Below are 19,290 nucleotides of genomic sequence, written 5' to 3'. Positions count from 1 at the left end.
CTCACCTGATTTATACATCCCCCTGGTTTATACACTCACCTAGCTTACACGTCCCCCTGGTTTATAACTCACCTGGTTTAGACATCCCCCTGGTTTATACACTCACCTGGTTTATACATCCCCCTGGTTTATACACTCGCCTGGTTTATACACTCACCTAGCTTACACATCCCCCTGGTTTATACACTCACCTGGTTTATACATCCCCCTGGTTTATACACTCACCTGGTTTATACATCCCCCTGGTTTATACACTCACCTGGTTTATACACTCACCTGATTTATACATCCCCCTGGTTTATACACTCACCTGGCTTACACATCCCCCTGGTTTATACACTCACCTGGCTTACACATCCCCCTGGTTTATACACTCACCTGGCTTACACATCCCCCTGGTTTATACACTCATCTGGTTTATACATCCCCCTGGTTTATACACTCACCTGGTTTATACATCCCCCTGGTTTATACACTCACCTGGCTTACACATCCCCCTGGTTTATACACTCACCTGGTTTATACATCCCCCTGGTTTATACACTCACCTGGCTTACACCTGGTTTATATACCCCACTGGTTTAATACACTCACCTGGCTTACACCTGGTTTATATATGCCCCTGGTTTATACACTCACCTGGATTCATACACACTGTTTGTACACTCACATGGCTTACACATCCCCCTGGTTTATACACTCACCTGGCTTCATACATGACACTGTTTATACACTCACCTGGTTTATACATCCCCCTGGTTTATACACTCACCTGGTTTATACATCCCCCTGGTTTATTCACTCACCTGGCTTACACATCCCCCAGGTTTATACACTCACCTAGCTTACACATCCCCTTGGTTTATACACTCACCTGGTTTATACATCCCCCTGGTTTATACACTCACCTGGCTTACACATCCCCCTGGTTGAGACACTTACCTGGTTTATACATCCCCCTGGTTTATACACTCACCTGGTTTATACATCCCCCTGGTTTATTCACTCACCTGGCTTACACATCCCCCTGGTTTATACACTCACCTAGCTTATACATCCCCCTGGTTTATACATCCCCCTGTTTTATACACTCACCTGGGTTACACATCCTCCTGGTTTGTACACTCACCTGGTTTGTACATCCCCCTGGTTTATACACTCACCTAGCTTACACATCCCCTTGGTTTATACACTCACCTGGTTTATACATCCCCCTGGTTTATACACTCACCTGGCTTACACATCCCCCTGGTTGAGACACTTACCTGGTTTATACATCCCCCTGGTTTATACACTCACCTGGTTTATACATCCCCCTGGTTTATTCACTCACCTGGCTTACACATCCCCCTGGTTTATACACTCACCTAGCTTATACATCCCCCTGGTTTATACATCCCCCTGTTTTATACACTCACCTGGGTTACACATCCTCCTGGTTTGTACACTCACCTGGTTTGTACATCCCCCTGGTTTATACACTCACCTGGATTACACATCCCCCTGGTTTATACACTCACCTGGTTTATACATCCCCCTGGTTTATACACTCACCTGGTTTATACATCCCCCTGGTTTATACACTCACCTGGCTTACACATCCCCCTGGTTTATACACTCACCTGGTTTATACATCCCCCTGGGTTATACACTCACCTGGCTTACACATCCCCCTGTTTATGCACTCACCTGGTTTCATACACTACATTGTTTGTATACTAAGCTGCTTTAACCACTTCCAATCATTTAGACACTGCACTGGTTCACACAGTCTCTTGTTGTGCACACCCCTCTGGTTTTACACTCTCCCCTGGTTAATTTCTCCTACTTTCACACTCTCACGTTTACAAATTACTTTGTTATGCACAGCCTCCCGGATTTAATCTCCTCAGAATTGAAGTATGCCCGTATTGCGTAATTTCCTGTTTTAACACTAGCCACTCATAAACGTACCCCTGGCCAAAGAACAAAGAACAAAAAACAATACAGCACAAGAACAGGTCCTTCGGGCCTCCAAGCGTGCGCCGACCATGCTACCTGCCTAAATGAAATGTTCTGCACTTACGGAGTCCATTTCCTTCCATTCCCACCCTATTCATGTATTCTAGATGCCCCTTAAATGCCGCTATCGTACCTGCTCCCACCACCTCCCCAGGCAGCGCGCTCCATATATTTACCACCCCCCGTGTAAAAAACATGCCTCGCACATCAGTTCTAAACTTTGCCCCACCCACTTTAAACCTATGTCCCCTTGTACTTGACCCTCCTACCCTAGGAAAGACCATCTGACTATCCACTCTGTCCATGCCACTCATAATCTTGTAGACCTCTATCAGGTCGCCTCTCAATCTCCTTCGTTCCAGTGATAACAGACCGAAGATAATCTACCCGCTCCTCATTGCTAATGCCCTCCATACCAGGCAACATCCCAGTAAACCGTTTCTGTACCCTCTCCAAAGCATCCACATCCTTCTGGTGTGGGGCAAGCAGAATTGTACACAATATTCCAAATGAGGCCGAACTAAGCTCCTGTACAGCTGCAACATGACTTACCAATTTTTATATTCAATGCCCCAACTGATGAAGACCAGCATGCCGTATGCCTTCTTGGCCACCTTATCCACATGCGTTGCCATTTTCTGCGATCGGTGGACATGCACGCCCAGATCTCTCTGCTTGTCAGTACCCGCAAGAATTCTACCATTCGTTGTTTAATTCCGACATGCATTGGACCTTCCAAAGTGCATTACCTCACACTTGCCCGGATTAAACTCCATCTATCGTTTCTCTGCCCAAGATTCCAACCAGTTTATATCCTGCTGTATCCTCTAACAATCCTCTTCACTATCCACAACGTCACCAATATTTGCATCATCTGCGAACATCTTAATCAGACAAGCTACATTTTCTTCCAAATCATTTAAATACAGCACGAACAACAAAGACCCCAGAACCGATCTGGGCACGTGTTATCAGCACAGTAGCATAGTGGTTAGCACGATGACTTCACAGCACCAGGGTCCCTGGTTCGATTCCCGCTTGGGTCATTGTTTGTGCGGAGTCAGCACGTTCTCCCCATGTCTGTGTGGGTTTCCTCCGGGTGCTCCGGTTTCCTCCCACAGTCCAAAGATGTTAGGTGGATTGGCCATGCTAAATTGCCCTTGGGTTAGATGGGGTTGCTGGGATAGGGTGGAGGTGTGGGCTTGGGTAGGGTGCTCTTTCCTAGAGCCAGTGCAGACTCGATGGGCCGAATGGCCTCCTTCTGCACTGCAAATTCAATGATTCTATGATAAGTACGTCAGAGGAAAAAGTGGGATATGGGGCTAAATAGATAGTTCATACAAAAAGGCATCACAGGCAGAGTGGACTAAATGGCCTCCTGTGGGGCCATTCCCCCATGGGGAATGGGGCTGGTTTAGCACAGGGCTAAAGAGCTGACTTTGAAAACAGACCAAGGCAGGCCAGCAGCACGGTTCAATTCCCAGAACAGGCGCCGGAATGAGGCTACCATGGGCTTTTCACAGTAACTTCATTTGAAGCCTACTTGTGACAATAAGCGATTTTCATTTCATTTTCATTTCATTTCTGTGCTGTATTATTCCAAATTAAGCAATTAAAGTGTTGACCAAAATTTGCCTCAACTTTGTCCATTCACATCTCTTCCACAATGACGCTGAATCAACTTCTCTCATTTAACTGGTATAGTATAAGATCTGAGCTATAACGGCAGAAGCAAAGATATTTTGGGCACCTAATGGGCAAAAATTATTGGGTCAAGTCAAAAATGTCAGCCCTACTGATATAAAAATGAAAATGAGAAAAGAACATGGACCCCATAGTTAGTAGACTTTTCTAATTAATTTCTCGAAGATGGCTAAATATTGCCAAAATGTATCAGGAGAAAGCATGGACTTTGGAGGAAAAGCTCCAGGACAAATACTGCAATTAATAATCAACCTTCACTGATGCATTCCACAAAAAATGTTTAATTTTCCCAATAGGATTGTCATCAGAAAGTCCCATTATCAGTCTGAACTGATGCTCATTGACAACTAAATCCAAGTACCACCTGTTTCCTTTGTAAATTAGTAGTCTATCAACTCCTCTTGCTGGGAAGCTCTTCACACCGGTGTGGTGTTAGAAATAAACTTGCCTAAATCATTAAGCTTGGGACATGCCATTTCCTTTCGCATTTAAATACATTCATCAAGTCTCATCTCAATTATTTTTAATGAAAAGAAGTTCAATTATATTGGTCAATCTAAAGTGCTTTGATTCTGGGACCAACCCTCTCCAATGATCTAATGAAAGCAATCTTCCAAATGTGGTATACCAACAGAGAATTAAAATAAGGTGATTTTTAAAAAATAGGCAAAGGCCAAGAGTCAAGAGACCTCGAGATGCACCCCAGCACTTGATCAGAATGTTTTGGACATATGTTCTACGTTGACAATTAGTACTTGAGATCACTCGCAAATCATTTCATTTTACATCTTCTTCCTCATTCATCAGCCATTTTTGCTGAGAATTTAATCTGTTTATCTATGTAAGATGCCTCCACTATTCTCCAACTCATCTGTTTGAGCACAATTATGTGTTTCCTTCCGAGTCAGACCCTTGAGCCAGAAAATTATCACCCACAGAATATCTGCCAGCTAAAGCACATTTATCTCAACAAGGGATGGACTTCTGGATAGAATTTTTTTTTTGGCAAAGGAAGAGGCTATTTAGCCCACTGTGCTTGCGCTGGCTCTGTGAAGGAACTAATACTTCACAAATGAGGAGGACCATTATAAGTGAATTCATCCAGAGGCACTCTGCAATCACACCACCCTACCTGCCACCCCACCCCGCTGCCCATTACAACACTGCATACCGTAAATGTTTTTGCTGCCACAGCACTAGTTGATAAAGGTTTATCTGAACATGCGAGTCTCTCTGATCATCTGCTCCCATCTAATGTTGTGCCATTTGGTGCTTATATAGGCTTTTAACTCATCATCAAAACAAAAACCTCCTTGCATATCTGTGTGTTAAATTTCATCTGGCCAGTCCATCAATTTGTCTGAGTCTGCCTGAAGTTGCTCAGAGTTCTTGTACCAGCTATCTATTGCAGAGGTGAAACCTTGGAATGATTTAAGATATACTTGAATATTACAATGCAGGGTCCTTCTGAAAGGACCAACAAAAGTGGGCAAAAAGGTCTTTATCAACCACGTTTATTGTGAAATAACATCTTGTGTGGGCCACTGCTCTAAGGTGCTTCACAGAGCCTGAATCACACATAAATGGAAGGCTAACAAAAAAGAGTTCTACTATGAGGGCAAACGAAAACATAGCCAAAGAATTGGGTTTTAAAAGAGAATAATGAGGTGGGGATTAGGCAAAAAAATGGACAGCATTGGGCTAGATGGGCAACGAGGGTTGGAGGGAGAAAGTTAGGGGAGGGTGAGGCCATAAACAGATTTCATCAAGAGGATGAGAATTTTAAATTATCCCGGTTTTGTGGGACCAGAAATCGATGTAAACAAGCAAGAATAGGTGTAATGGACGAACGGTACAGGTCAGTTTTGGATGAAATAGCGTTGCTTTTAGCTAAGTTCAAGAGTGTACAGAAACATGGGGGATGGATAGGCATATGGTTGAAGTTTTTGCTTGTCAGAGACTGCATGGATGGTGGAATTAGGGAGGACAGTGAATTCAGAGGAGAAAGGTCAAGGCAAGACTGGGATTAAAGAACCAAAACTGGGGATGGAAGGTAGTCGGCAATAAAAGTTTAAAAGAAAAGCAAGAAGGGTAAAACACGATGAGGTGCTTGTGGAGGGATACATCAGAGAATGGATGGGAAGAGTAGCAGGATGGGGTGTGGTAGAGGCCAAGGTACATTTTGCTGGTAAAGGGCCATGCCACCACCATGATGTTCAGAGTATAGTGTCACCATTAGTAAACTTAGTTTCAGTCAAAGCAGGAGGTAAATGCAATCATCCACAAGAAGGTCACAGATACAAAAGCTTATGTTTGTGATAAAACATTCATTCTGGAGGGAATTAAAAAAGAAATTCATGCATGCGATATGAGTTTCACCGGCCCGGCCAGCATTTATTGCTCATCCTTAACTGCCTTCCAGAAGGTGGTGATGGGCTTCCATCTTGAACCGCTGCAGACCACCTGGTGTAAGTACAGTGCTGTTAAGAGGAAGTTCCAGGGTTCTGACATAGTGACAGTGAAGGAACAGCAATATTTTTCCAAATCAGGGTGGTGAATGGCTTGGAGGGGAACTTCCAGGTAGTGGTGTTTCCTCGTGTGTCTCCTGCCCTTGGGCTTCCAGATAGTAGTGGTTGTGGATTTGAAAGTTGGTGTCTAAGGAGCCTTGCAGAATTGCGGAAAAGGGCAGTGTTTATTGATCTCCCAGCAGTATCCAATGGGAAAGTGAAGGGGTGAATGGGATGGGGAGAAGGTGGGAAGTTTTAGCTTCTAGCTGGTTAAAGCTACATTCAGCCAGTATTCCCACTCCCAGTTAGTGCCCAGTGAGTTCTTCTCAAACGTCCACGTGTATAAATGCTAAGTCCATGTCCAAACGCAACAAGACCTGGACAATATCCGGGCTTGGGCTGCTAAACAGAAAGTAACATTTATTAAAAAATAAATTTAGAATACTCAACTCTTTTTTTTCCAATTAAGGGGCAATTTAGCATGGCCAATCTACCTATCCTGCACATCTTTTTGGGTTGTGGGGGTGAGGCTCACGCAGACATGGGTAGAATGTACAAACTCCACACGGACAGTGACCCGGGGCTGGGATTGAACCCAGCCCCTCAGCACGTGAGACAGCAGTGCTAGCCACTGTGCCATCGTGCTGCCCTAAGCAGAAAGTAACATTTGCGCCAGGCAATTACTATTTCCAACGAGAGAGTGTCTAACATCGCCTTTTGACATTCCATGGCATTACCATCACTGAATCTCCCACTAAGAAAATCCTGCGGGTTACCATTGATCAGAAACTGAACTAGACCAGCCATGTAAATACGGTTGCTACTCGAGCAGATCAAAGTCTAGGAATCTTGTGGCGAGTAACTGACCTTTCGACGCCCCAAATTCTTCCACTACCCACAACACACAAGTCAGGATTGCAATGGAATACTCTTCACTTGCCTGAATGAATGTAGCTCCAACAACACTCAAAAAGCTTGATATCATCCAGGTTAAAGCAGCTGCTTGATTGCTACTCCTTCCACAAACATTCAATCCCGCTGCAACCAATGAACAGTGTCAGTCGGGCGTGCCATGTACAAGATCCAATGCAGGAACTCACCACGGTTTCTTAGGCAGCACCTTCCAGACATACGACCACTACCATCGAGAAGGACAAGTGCAGCAGAAACATGAGAATATCACCATTTGGAGATTCGCCAAGTCACTCATCTTCCTGACTTGGAAATAGATCACCATTCCTCCACTGTTGCTGGGTTAAAATCCTGGAATTCCCTCACTAATTGCATTGTGGGTGTAACCTACAACTCAGGAACTGCAGTGGTTCAAGAGGCAACCCACCACCGCCTTCTGAAGAGCAACTAGGGATGGGCAACAAATGCTGACTTAGAGAACGATGCCGACACCCTTAAAAGAATAAAAGGAAAGTGAGAAAAGCATTTGGCTCAGGTATGAAAATTCCTGTGGATGAAAAGTCCACGCATTTGGACTTGGATGAGATATTGGAGACCGGCAGTGGCCATGGAATGATGCATCACCTCACAACTTTCAGGGCGAGAATGGGCAAAAGGTTTAAGACCAATAACTTACAATTACATATTCATAAAGTGCTTTCAATGCAAAATAAATTATACCTGTTCTCAGACAGGGGTTAGGGAAAATTAGCATTGAGCTACAAGGGTCAGGTGGCAGAGCTAAATTAAGTTCAGTTGCTGCTATACAAGGGAGGCAAATCGAGCCTAATTCCTCAAAGCTCACCTCAGGTCCTTGTTGGGAGGAGGAAAGCTGCTCGGAAAGCAATTATGCTCACATCAACCTGGGCTCGGGAGATGTGTAAAAAGGTTTGCTGACCTCTCACCAGTGCTGCTGCTGGAGGACAATAACTGGATCAGTCTCTGTTTACACAACCTGAGAAAAGACCATTCCACCCATTAAAGTTCACCCCTCCACTAGTGTAACTCTTCCATTATGGCACTTAATTGTAGTTTGAATGATTTGATCTTTTTGCTTCCATTACTACCCGCGGTAGATCATTCTTAATTTTGATCACTGAGTGAAGAACATTTTCTTTTAAAAAAAAATATATTTATTAAAGTTTTTAACACAATTTTTCTCCCTTACAAACAATAACCCCCCTCGGTAACAAAAAAAAGAAACGAGAAATCGCGCGGAGCAAGATATATACATGACAAAATAGTATATTTACAGAGCTTGTACACTGGCTCTCTCCCGTACGTGCCAGTTTCCCCAACTCTTCATGTTATCTCTTGCTCATCCACCCCCCCAGGCAGCTCCCCCCCCCCCCCCACCTCCCCCCCCCCCCCCCCCCCCCCCCAGGTTGCTGCTGCTGACCGACCTTCCTCTAACGCTCCGCGAGATAGTCTAGGAACGGTTGCCACCGCCTGTACAACCCCTGCGCAGACCCTCTCAAGGCAAACTTAATCCTCTCCAACTTTATGAACCCAGCCATATCGTTTATCCAGGCCTCCATGCAGGGGGGCTTCGCCTCCTTCCACATTAGCAAGACCCTTCGCCGGGCTACTAGGGACGCAAAGGCCAGGATACCGGCCTCTTTCGCCTCCTGCACTCCTGGTTCGTCCACTACTCCGAATATTGCTAGCCCCCAGCTTGGCTTGACCCGGACTTTCACCACCTGAGATATTGCTCCCGCCACTCCTCTCCAGAACCCCTCCAGTGCCGGGCATGACCAAAACATATGGACATGGTTCGCCGGGCTCCCTGAGCACCTTCCACATCTGTCCTCTACCCCAAAGAACCTGCTCAACCTCGCCCCCGTCAAGTGAGCTCTGTGAACCACCTTAAATTGTATCAGGCTGAGCCTGGCACACGAGGAGGAGGAATGAACCCTACCCAGGGCATCAGCCCACAGACCTTTCTCGATCTCCTCCCCAGCTCCTCCTCCCATTTACCCTTCAACTCTTCTACCAGCGCTTCCCCCTCTTCTTTCATCTCCTGGTGTATTGCCGACACCTTGCCCTCCCCGACCCATGCACCTGAGATCACCCTGTCTTGAATTTCTTGTGCCGGGGGCAACGGGAATTCCCTCACCTGTCGCCTCACAAAAGCCCTCACCTGCATATATCTAAAGGCATTTCCCGGGGGTAACTCAAACTTCTCCTCCAGTGCCCCTAGGCTCGCAAACGTTCCGTCAATGAACAGGTCCCCCATTCTTCTGATCCCCGCCCGATGCCAGCTCTGGAACCCCAGTCCATCTTCCCCGGGACAAACCGGTGGTTACCCCTGATCGGGGACCACACCGATGCTCCCATTGCACCCCTGTGCCGTCTCCACTGGCCCCAGATCCTTAGCGTTGCCGCCACCACCGGGCTTGTGGTATACGTTGTCGGCGAGAGCAGCAGCGGTGCCGTCACCAACGCCCCCAGACTTGTTCCTTTACAGGACGCCATCTCCATCCTCTTCCATGCCGCCCCCTCTCCCTCCATAACCCACTTGCGGATCATCGACACATTTGTTGCCCAGTAGTAGCTCCCCAGGTTTGGCAGCGCCAACCCTCCTCAGTCCCTACTGCGTTCCAGGAACCCTCTCCTTACCCTCGGGGTCTTAGTCGCCCACACAAACCCCATAATACTCCTGCCTACTCTCTTAAAAAAGGCCTTAGTGATCACGATGGGAAGGCACTGAAACACAAACAAAAACTTCGGAAGGACCACCATTTTGACCGATTGCAATTTACCCGCCAGTGAGAGCGGTAGCATGTCCTATCTTTTAAAATCCTCCTCCATTTGCTCCACCAACCTCGTCAGATTCAGTTTATGTAGGGCCCCCCAACTCCTGGCTATCTGGATCCCCAGATACCGAAAGCCCCCCTCCGCCCTCCTCAGCGGTAGGTCCCCTATCCCTCTTTCTTGGTCCCTCGCCTGTAATACAAAGAGCTCACTCCTCCCTACATTGAGCTTATAGCCCGAAAACTTGCCAAACTCCCTTAAAGTCTGCATGACCTCCACCATCCCCTCCATTGGATCCGCCACGTATAGCAACAGGTCATCCGCATATAGCGACACCCGATGCTCTTCTCCCCCTCGGACCACCCCCCTCCATTTCTTAGACACCCTCAATGACATGGCCAATGGTTCGATCGCCAATGCGAACAACAGGGGGGACAGGGGGCACCACTGCCTCGTCCCTTGGTACAGTCGAAAGTACTCCGACCTCCGCCGGTTCGTCACTACACTCGCCACCGGGGCTCTGTAAAGGAGCTTAACCCAACTGATAAACCCTCCCCTGAACCCAAACCTACGCAGCACCTCCCAGAGGTACTCCGACTCTACTCGGTCAAACGCCTTCTCCGCGTCCATAGCTGCCACTATCTCCGCTTCTCCCTCCACCGATGGCATCATTATCACGTTTAAGAGCCACCGCACATTGGTGTTTAACTGCCTACCCTTTACAAATCCTGTCTGGTCCTCGTGACGTGAATAACCCCCGGGACACAGTCCTCGATCCTCGTGGCCAGCACTTTTGCCAGCAACTTTGCATCCACATTAAGGAGCGAGATCGGCCTGTATGATCCACATTGCAGTGGGTCCTTGTCCCGCTTTAGGATCAAAGAAATTGTCACTTCCGACATTGTCGGAGGTAGGGTCCCCTCCTCTCTTGCCTCATTAAAGGTCCTCACTAGTAGCGGGGCCAGCAGGTCCACATACTTCCTGTAGAACTCCACCGGGAACCCGTCCGGTCCCGGGGCCTTCCCCGCCTGCATGCTCCCCAAACCCTTGCTCAGCTCCTCCAACACAATTGGTGCCCCCAGACCAGCCACCTCTTGCTCCTCCACCCTCGGGAATCTCAGTTGGTCTAGGAATGGTCTCATACCCTCTTCCCCCGCTGGGGGCCGAGATCTGTACAGCTCTTCATAGAAGGCCTTAAATACCTTGTTTATTTTCGTCGCACTCCGAACCGTGGCTCCCCTTCCATCTTTGACTCCCCCTATTTCCCTCGCTGCCATCCTTTTACGGAGCTGGTGTGCCAGCATCCGACTAGCCTTTTCCCCATACTCATAGGTCGCCCCCTGCGCTTTCCTCCACTGTGTCTCCGCCTTGCCCGTGGTCAGCAGGTCAAACTCCAACTGGAGCCGTCGTCTTTCCCCAAGTAATCTTTCCTCCGGGGCCTCTGCGTATCTCCTGTCCACTCTCAAAATCACCCCCACTAACCTCTCCCTTTCCATGCCCTCTGTCTTCTCCCTATGAGCCCTAATGGAGATTAGCTCTCCCCTGACCACCGCCTTCAACGCCTCCCATACCACCCCTACCCGCACCTCCCCGTTGTCGTTGGACTCCAAGTACCTTTCGATACACCCCCTCACCTTCCCACACACCACCTCGTCCGCCAGCAGTCCCGCATCCAGCACCCGCCCCCCCCGCAGTTGGTCCCTCTCCTCTCCCAGCTCCAGTTCCACCCAGTGCGGGCAATGGTCCGAAACGGCTATGGCCGAATACTCCGTCCCCTCCACCCTCGGGATGAGCGCCCTGCCCAGAACAAAAAAATCTATCCGGGAGTAGGCTTTGTGTACATGGGAAAAGAAAGAAAATTCCCTGGCCTGCGGCCTTGCAAACCGCCATGGGCCCACTCCCCCCATCTGATCCATAAACCCCCTAAGTACCTTGGCCGCCGCCGGCCTCTTTCCAGTCCTTGATTTGGAGCGGTCCAGTGCTGGATCCAACACTGTATTGAAGTCCCCTCCCATTATCAGGCCACCTTTCTCCAGGTCCGGAATGCGCCCCAACATGCGCTTCATGAATCCTGCATCATCCCAGTTCGGGGCGTATACGTTTACCAACACCACCCACATCCCTTGCAGCCTACCGCTCACCATTACATATCGCCCTCCATTGTCCACCTCAATAGTCTTGGCCTCAAATGACACCCGCTTTCCCACTAATATTGCCACCCCTCTATTCTTCGCGTCCAGTCCCGAGTGGAATACCTGTCCTACCCATCGCTTTCTTAACCTGACCTGGTCTGCCACCTTCAGGTGAGTCTCTTGGAGCATGACCACATCCGCCTTCAGTCCCTTTAAGTGCGCGAACACTCGAGCCCTCTTCACCGGCCCATTCAGCCCCCTCACGTTCCACGTTATCAGCCGGATTGGAGGGGCTCTCACCCCCCACCCTCCCCTGCGGACTAGCCATCTCCTTTTCTGGGCCAGTCCCGTGTCCACGCCTCCCTCACCCTCCAGTCCCCCAGCTGGGGGACCCCCATCCCGACCACCTCTTCTATGTCCCATTCCCTTTCGGCCAGTGCAGCAGCAACCCTTCCCCCCCCCTTCCCTCCCCCCCGCTAGACCCCTGTCTAGCTTTTTTGCTCCCCCTCATGTCACTCCCTTAAGTCAGCTGACACCTGCTGACCCCGGCTACCCCCGCTATCCCATTGACCTCCCCGTGTGGGAGTTCCCACTCCCACCTTTCTTCCCGCGCGCGGGAAAAACAAAAGAAAAACCCCGCGCTTTCCAAAGCCCGTTCCGCCCCCTCTGGCGCAGGTCCTGTCGCGGCCTTGTCTCTCTCCTCCAGCCCATGTAACATTTCCTGCGCATGATTGTGATTGACCCCCTATATACAACAACCATCACACATCAAACCTCAAATATCCCCCCCACCCTCACAAACCCTCAGTTAGAGTCCAACTTTTCGGTTTGTATAAATGCCCACGCCTCTTCAGGCGTTTCAAAGTAGTAGTGTTGGCCCTTGTATGTGACCCACAGTCGAGCTGGCTGCAGCATTCCGAATTTCACTTCTTTCCGGTGCAACACCGCTTTGGCCCGGTTGAAACCCGCTCTCCACTTTGCAACCTCCATGCTCCAGTCCGGGTATATTCGGATCTCTGCATTGTCCCACTTACTGCTCCGCTCCTTCTTGGCCCATTTCAGGACCTACTCTCTGTCCGTGAACCGGTGGAACCTCACCACTATCACCCTTGGTGGCTCATTTGCCCGGGGCCTCCTCGCCAGCACCCGATGTGCCCCGTCCAACTCCAGCGGCCTCGAAGAGGCCTCCTTGCCCATCATCGCCCCGAGCATCGTGCTCGCGTATGCCCCGGCATCGGCCCCCTCCACTCCTTCAGGGAGACCCAGGATCCGCAGATTCTTTCTCCTCGACCTGTTCTCCAGGTCTTCGAGTCTTCCCGCCCACCTCCTGTGTAGCGCCTCGTACTGCTCCACTCTCACCACCAGGCCCGAGATCTCGTCCTCGTTCTGACCAACTCTTTTTTGTACCTCCTGGATCTGAACCTCGTGGGCCTTCTTGGTGATCCCTAGTCCTTCGATTGCCGAAAGCATAGGCGCCAGCATTTCCTTACGCATCTCCTCACGCTGCTCCTCGAAGCAGTGCTTAATAAACTCCTGCAGCCCCACTTTGTCTCTGGCCGCCGCCATTTTGTCTTTTTTCCCCGGTTTTTCCCGTTGCTCCAATGCCACTTTTGTGGCCGTTACGCTTCGAGTCCGTTTCATAAAAGTTGGAGGGGGACCTCCCTCTTACCTTCCCCACGGGTTAGTGTCGAAAAAAGTTCCGTTGGGGCTCTTCTAGCGAGCCCGAAAGTCCGTGGTAGCGGGAGCTGCCGAATCGTGCGGCTCAGCTCCGCATAGCCGCACCCGGAAGTTGAAGAACATTTTCCTGATAGCTGGTTCAAGTGAGCATGGTCAAGTAGTATTTGAACTGCCTGTCTGCACTCGTATTGTAACACTGGTTACTTGCGCAAAATACGGGGCGGCTAGTAAATTTGTACACTGTAACTATTCAATACCTTCTGGAAAAAACAACTGATGGTAAATTAAATTTATGCCTCAGGATATAATTGGCGATCACAACATCTATTCACTGACATAAAATAAAATGGATTTTCACTGAGTAATAAACACAGATGTTTATGTATTTTTCACTAAACAAACCACTACCCACGGAATGTAAAATGTTCCAGTAACCATATTCTTCAAACATTCAAATCACACTTCAAGATTTGACTGTAGTGCAAGAATCATTAGAATGTCACTTAATCTTCATGTCATGACTTAACTAACAAACTAGTCTCAATGAGAGCCATCCAAAATCCTCAAGTACATTCTGCTGTCAGGAAATGATGGTTTCCTGCAGGTACTCTGCCCTCTCTTCACCCTTACAGAGCAGCAACAAGGGTTGAAAACCTGTTCTTCACAACAGAATTCTAGTGATTTCCATTCAAATACAGGTACCAGACATTTAAACATTCCTAACTCCAATCCCACAACCACTACTATCTAGAAGGACAAGAGCAACAGATACCTGGGATCACCACTGCCTGGATGTTCCCCTCCAAGTCACTCACCACCCTGACTTGGAAATATGGTCTCTGCCGCTATCACCTTTACAGGCAGAAAGGTCCAGGCCGCCACCCCATCTGGGATAGAGTAAAAGACCTTCCATTTGTTCTTTTTCTATTTGCCAGCCACCCCCTCCCTCAACTTGCTCAAAACCTATTGCATTTTTAACAGTTCCAAGTTCTTATGAAAGACCATCGACTCGAAACATTAATTTTGTTTCTCTCTTCACAGTATTTCTCTCTTCATAGTACTTCAAGTATTTTCGCTTTTATATCAGATTTACACCATCTGTTGTATTTTGCTTTTGACCTACACATAGGTTTGATGAAGGGGATTGGCATGCTTGGACTATATCTCACCTTAAAATACATTTATGTTGTACTCTGGCATAGAATTCACACAAAAACTAACTAGTTCAGTTGGAAAGGATGTAGGCAGTGTGCAAAGAGAAAGCATATTTTTGGGAGTGGGCCAGGATCTCCAAAGGTATAAAGAATAAAATGACATGTTTATTAGCTTCTCTTGGTTACTATGCTTTTGCATTGTCAGTAGGTAGTTGCATCCAACAGCTGGACAATCCAGGAAATTTTAGGATGTATAAACATACGCTTTGTCCATTAAAAATGAATGGACGAGTCCTCGGATGCAAAGCCCCCAGCCACCATTGCAAGGGCAGAAATGACCCCCCCCATCCCCTTGGTGAATTCCGACCTCTCCATTACCATTATATTGTGAACTTCATGTCGCAGTGACACAATGAATTTGAAGGTGTTGAGGAGCTGATCAAAACCTACATCACCTGTCCGAACGGCTGCAATTCCCTGGTCGCTGCAATTAATTTTCCTGTCGGCAGTGCCCCCCCCCCCCGCGGGTTTCCCAGCGGAACGGGGTGGTTACAATGGAAAGTCTCATTGACAAATGATGGGAAGGCAGAATCCTGCCGCCAGCGACGGAAACACGTTGCTGGGGGACCGGAGAATCCGGCCCAACAGCTCCTTTGTGACTTGGTGTCAGATTTTGGTTGATAATGCTCTTGTGATGTGCTTTGGAACGTATTCTTACGTTAAAGACATTATAATAAACGGAAGTCGTTATTATTCTCTCTGTATTAGGGCCATTGCACTACCTCTGGACACAAATGCTGGGTGAGTGTCATAATCACTCTGTAAACATGCAGGTTTCCATGGAGTCTTGCTGCACAAACGCAAATGCAGGAAAGCAGTGTAGTTAGTGTACATGTCTCCAGACCCATGGACTGAAGTACAGAGGCAGCTCTAACCCGCCAAACAGCGCTTCACTGACTTCATTTAAATAATTTTTTTGACAGCTCATGTTTAAGGGATTGATGATGAATCTGTTCTATCTTGCTCTCAGGATACTATAGCCTGACAGGAAATATTGTCCATTTTTTCACAACAAAGAAATCTTGATGCAATTTTCTCTTTACCATTCTTCGTCGATGAATTTGGCGATACAGTAGTCTCCGCGGCGGGGTGTGTAGGAGCCCTCAATAGGTGGATGGGCTGCTATCTCACTCCTCATACTCTCCATCGACTTCTCCAGCTGAGTGCCTGCAAGCAAGAGCAGGGCAAAAGATAATTAGATTTAGCTTTTCACACTGGCACCTTAATTAACACCATACCACAATTTTACAGCACCAGTTCCACGCAAGAAAGTAGTAATAGTGAGGAATGCTCAATGAATGAAATGTGAATCACATTGAGGAAGTGTCAAGGAACAACCTTTGAATCATAGAACCTACGGCAGAGACAGATCCTTCGACCCAAACTGGTCCATGCCAACCAACAAGCCTATCTAAGCTAACCCCATTTGCCTGCATTTGGCCCATATTGCTCTAAATCTTTCCTATGTATGTATCTGTCTAAATGCCTTTGAAATGTTGTCAATGTCCCTGCCTCAACCACTTCCTCTGGCACCTCATTCCACATACTTACCACCCTGTGTAAAAAAAGTTGCTCCTCAGGTTCCCATTAATTATTTCCCCTTTTAACTTAAACCTATGCCCTCTAGTTCTCGATTCCCCAACCCTGAGAAAAAGACTGAGTGCATTCATCCTATTCATGCCTCTCATGATCTTATACACCTCAAAAAGATCTCCCCTCAGTTTCCTATGCTTCAAAGAAAAAAGACCAATCTCTCCCTATAACTCAGTCCCTTGAGTCCTGGCAACATCCCCGTAAATGTCTTCTGCACTCTCTCCAGTTTAATAACATCTCTCCTATAGCAAGGCGGCCAAAACTGAACACAACATTCCAGGTGCGGCCTCACCAACGTTCCGTACAACTGCAACATAACTTCCCATCTTCTATACTCAATGCCCTGACAGATGAAGGCCAGCATGCCAAAAGCCACCTTCACCGGCCTATCTACCCGTCATGTTGCCCACAGCATACAAACTGAATCACTCATATAAATATTGGGCTGGATTCTCCGTCAGCGAGATCCTCCGTTTCACCGGCTGCGCACTCGTGCCCGCGGATTTCCCGACAGCGTGGGGGTGCCCACAATGGGAAACCCCATTGGCTGGCTGCCGGGACGGAGGTTTCCGCTGCAGAGTCCCGTCCATTTTTCTTTAAAAATTGCATTTCAACAGTTTTGTTTGGAAATAGAAACAATTGTACATTTATTTAATTTGAAATCAAAAGCAGCACTGCCGTGTTATTCACCCTGGGGTAACACGGACTGCAACAGGATGCAGATGAACTGTAAAGCATACACCAAACGTAGGCGTTGGTTCAATACGATTTATTGAACTTCTGTACAAATGCACACAGCTGGCTGTGGGTTGACACTCTACTACTCTAAGTGTACTAACTCTAACTAACTAGACCAGGCTAGCTCTGATCCTTGTGTAGAAGGTGCTGACTGATATTTACACCCTGACTGTCACTACAGTTGTCACCAGTGGAAAGAGGCGGAGTGCTGATGCCTCGTGTGTTTTACAGTTGGAAGCCGCCCTCCGGTGTTCTGTCTGTTGATTGGCTAACCTGGGTGTCTGGCACTACCTGTTTTTACCTCATGATGTGCACGGGTGCATATTATGACAAGCACAAGAGGAAAATAAAATCCACAGCATTATGGGCAATTTGGACTGATGTTTTTAATTTAAATTCAAAATAAGTGTGTATAACTGCAAAACAGCTGAAAGCATGATTAGCTGAGGGGGTAGGAGGAATCTGGAATCAGAAAATTACAGCTTCAAACAGAAGTTAAAGGTAAAAAGAGCAAGTCCATAAAGTTCAGATAGATTTCAGCGTAATGGCGTAACAGGCTCGAGGTACTGAATGGCCCCCTCTTGTTTTAATGGTTTAATTTAGATTGGGCAAATAAGTGGCAAGTAACATTTGTGACACACAAGTGCCAGGCAATGACCATCTCCAATAAGAGAGCATGCAACCATCTCCCCATGCCATTCAATGGTATCACTATCGCTGAATCCCCACTGTCAACATCTATGGGGTTACCACTGACCAGAAACAGAAATGGACCAGCCATATAAATAGTGTGGCTACAGGAACAGGTCAGAGGCTGGGAATTCTATGGCAAATAACTCACCTCTTAACTCCCAAAGCCTATCCATTATCTACAAGGCACAAGTAATGAGTGTTATGGAATACTCTTCATTTGCCTAGGTGAGTGGAGCTCCAACAACATTAAAGAAACTGAACACCATACAGCACAAAGCAGACTACTTGATTGGTACACCATCATCAACATTCACTCCCATCACCATGACTAACACGCAGTGGCGGCAGTAGATACCATCTACAAGATGCACTGCAGCAACACACTAATGCTCTGTCAATTGCACCTTCCAAACCTGTGACCACTACACCAAGTCAAGGACAGATGCATGGCAGCGGACGCACTACCCACTGCGAGTTCCACTCCACGCCACACACCATCCTGGCTTGGAACTATATCGAAGTTCCTTCACTGTCGCTGCATCACAATTCTGGAACTCCCTTCCTAACAGCATGCGAATGTACCCACACCACATGGCCTGCAGCGGTTCAAGAAGGCAGCTCACCATCATGTCTTAAGGGCAGTTAAGATGCCTAGCCAGCGTCCATATCCCATCAAAAGAATTTAAAACATTCCTTAAATGTTAATAAAGCCAGTGTTCGGTGTGGAATGGTGACCTGCCGGCATTCTAAACATTGCAAGTTAGCTGGAGTGTCCTGAAACAGCTGATCCTAGCATCACAGAATGACACAAGATGGGGGCTGTGCCAGTTCTTTGAAAGAAATATTCAGTCTCATGCCTCGGTAATTTCCCAATAGATCTGCAATCATTCTCACTTTATCCAATTCCCTTTTGAAAGTTAGGACTAAATCTGCTTCTTTCACCTTTACAGGCAGCACATCCAGGTCATAACTTATTGTAAACACTTTGTTCCCCATTAACCTCTAGATTTATAGCTGATGACCTTAAACCTTTGACCTCTGATAATCAACTCTACTGCAAATGGAAACAGCTTCTCGATATTTATTCTCATCAAAACCTTTCAGAGCTTTGAAAACATCTATTAAATCTTCCTTTCTCTGGTCTAAAACAACCCCAGCTTCTCAGGCCTGCGTAGTGTTCTAGCAAACCCCTCAGCATCAACCCCTAGGCCTTCAAATCCTTCCTAAAATGTGGTGACCAGAATTTAGTCGCAATCGCTATTAATTGTTAGTTCTGTCCTCCTGGGCAGGTTCAGGCTGTTGGCTTTGATGCCTCCTTCCCTGCCA

At 47.6% G+C, this 19,290-nt stretch overlaps 1 protein-coding gene across 1 annotated transcript in view; it reads right to left on the bottom strand.

Annotated features, from left to right (window-relative positions):
• Positions 1–19,290, bottom strand: part of snd1 (staphylococcal nuclease and tudor domain containing 1) — a 1,317,969-nt gene that overhangs the window by 159,327 nt on the left and 1,139,352 nt on the right. Inside the window, exon 19 of the mRNA XM_072471188.1 lies at positions 15,984–16,107. Coding sequence (XP_072327289.1) covers positions 15,984–16,107 — 124 coding nt within the window. The remainder of the gene's footprint in view (positions 1–15,983; positions 16,108–19,290) is intronic.

Source organism: Scyliorhinus torazame, chromosome 13, assembly GCF_047496885.1.
Source record: "Scyliorhinus torazame isolate Kashiwa2021f chromosome 13, sScyTor2.1, whole genome shotgun sequence".
Taxonomy (NCBI): Eukaryota; Metazoa; Chordata; class Chondrichthyes; order Carcharhiniformes; family Scyliorhinidae; genus Scyliorhinus; species Scyliorhinus torazame.
This window is presented reverse-complemented; position numbering and strand designations above follow the sequence as displayed.